The 1,651-nt window shown below is 44.0% G+C and overlaps 1 protein-coding gene across 1 annotated transcript in view; it reads left to right on the top strand.

Annotated features, from left to right (window-relative positions):
* Window positions 1-1,651, top strand: part of LOC107096943 (NACHT, LRR and PYD domains-containing protein 12-like) — a 13,834-nt gene that overhangs the window by 8,474 nt on the left and 3,709 nt on the right. The window contains exon 3 of the mRNA XM_015393858.1: window positions 183-356. Coding sequence (XP_015249344.1) covers window positions 183-356 — 174 coding nt within the window. The remainder of the gene's footprint in view (window positions 1-182; window positions 357-1,651) is intronic.

The raw sequence follows: 1,651 nt of genomic DNA, 5'->3' as shown, positions 1-1,651 counted from the left end.
GGTTTTAATCAGATATACACAGCACCGAAAGCAAAATACATGTACAAAATATTGGTGGGGACTGTCCCCCTACCGGTCAAGATTGGTGGGGACATGTCCACACCAGTCCTTAAGGAAGTTACGCCTATGCTAAAAGGTTAGTACTTCGCTTTACCTCCACTGTTGTGTTTGTGTGTCTGCAGCTTATCAGGCTGTATTATATCAGAGGAAGGCTGCGCTTCTCTGGCCTCAGCACTAAACTCCAACCCCTCCCATCTGAAAGAGTTGGACCTGAGCTACAATCATCCAGGAGATTCAGGAGTCAAGATGCTGTCAGATTTGCAGAAGGAACCACAGGCGAGACTGGAAGTTCTCAGGTATGAAGGAACCTGCTGCAGGGAAGAATGTCCTATCTGTCCTTGTGTTAGTCTGACAGAAAATGGTGTTGTAATGATGTGTTCACACAGAATGGTGAGTCCACTGTAATGTCTGCCATCACCCCACACTGTGCATTTTAGATGGACCTCAGCTTCACTATGCTGATCGAGTACCACATTATCAAATAGGAGAAGCTTGAGCTTCTATCTGCCTACCAGTTTCTAGTTAACAGGGCAGAGAGGGATTTTATAAAGCAAGTACCTGTTTTGCTTTGCTGTAGAAAGCAAACAAAGCCGGCAGTGTTGATCTCTATTGGTCTACCCGATTCTAACAAGACGGAACCAGTTTGGAGAGTACCACCACTAACTCCAAGGGTCACGTTGCCGATGATTGTCAAATTCAGTGGTTCTTCCTTTAATCAAGTAGAACAGAGGACATCAGTGCTGTCGAGAGGCAGCGGCTGTCCAGGATCTGAACTGAAGCTAGGGTGGCAAATGATGAATGATTCAACAGTCCTTTAAATAGCCTTTTTAAAAACTACCTAAAAGCCTCTTAGGAGCATTCTTTATTTAATCCTTTGTCAATTTTCTCTTTATTCCAATTTGGTGTAAATTCTTGAAACAGCTGTTCCAACCGTTGCATTTCCGAATTCTCCCAGTGGTGCACGACTTTACACGAGTGAATAAAGTGAATGTGATTGGTCGTTTATCAAGAGGGTGGGATAGTTGTCGCGGTAGGCTCGCAAGCAAGTTTGATTGTGGCGGGCATCGTTGCTAACCAGTTATCAATTTAGTGCTAGTAGGTTCCCAATCGGAAATTCCATTGGGACAAAGTAGACACTGTCAAGGAACGCTATGGACAGTGGAAGAGGAGGAGAGTTTTGTGTTGGAGGTCGTAGATGAGTCTCCTCCGTCATACATTTTTTAAGTTGAGGAGGAAAGCGGGGATGAAGATGTTGTGGAAGAGGACGTCAGGGTGGCAGAAGCTTGGTTTGGTGTAGAAGGCTTACAGCTGTACATGTTCTGTTAGCTCTACGCCTGCTGAAGACACAGACGTCCATCCCCATGAACAATGGGACAGAACTCAGTGGTTAGGTAAATTATTCTTATTTCTTATTTCAACCGATGCGTATATTAGCTGCGACATATGAATGAAGGTACTGTGACCGAAAAAATTTTATTGACAGATGATTGCGATATATGTTGGCCTTAAAGGAATAGTACACCCAAAACATGATTAGCCTTCATTTTCTACTCACCCCCATGCTGAACAACACTCTGGAGTACTTTTTTGA

This window comes from Cyprinodon variegatus, unplaced genomic scaffold (genome assembly GCF_000732505.1).
Source record: "Cyprinodon variegatus isolate N-32 unplaced genomic scaffold, C_variegatus-1.0 Scaffold660, whole genome shotgun sequence".
NCBI lineage: Eukaryota > Metazoa > Chordata > Actinopteri > Cyprinodontiformes > Cyprinodontidae > Cyprinodon > Cyprinodon variegatus.
The sequence above is the reverse complement of the archived record's forward strand: the minus strand, read 5'-3'. Positions and strand labels throughout refer to the sequence as shown.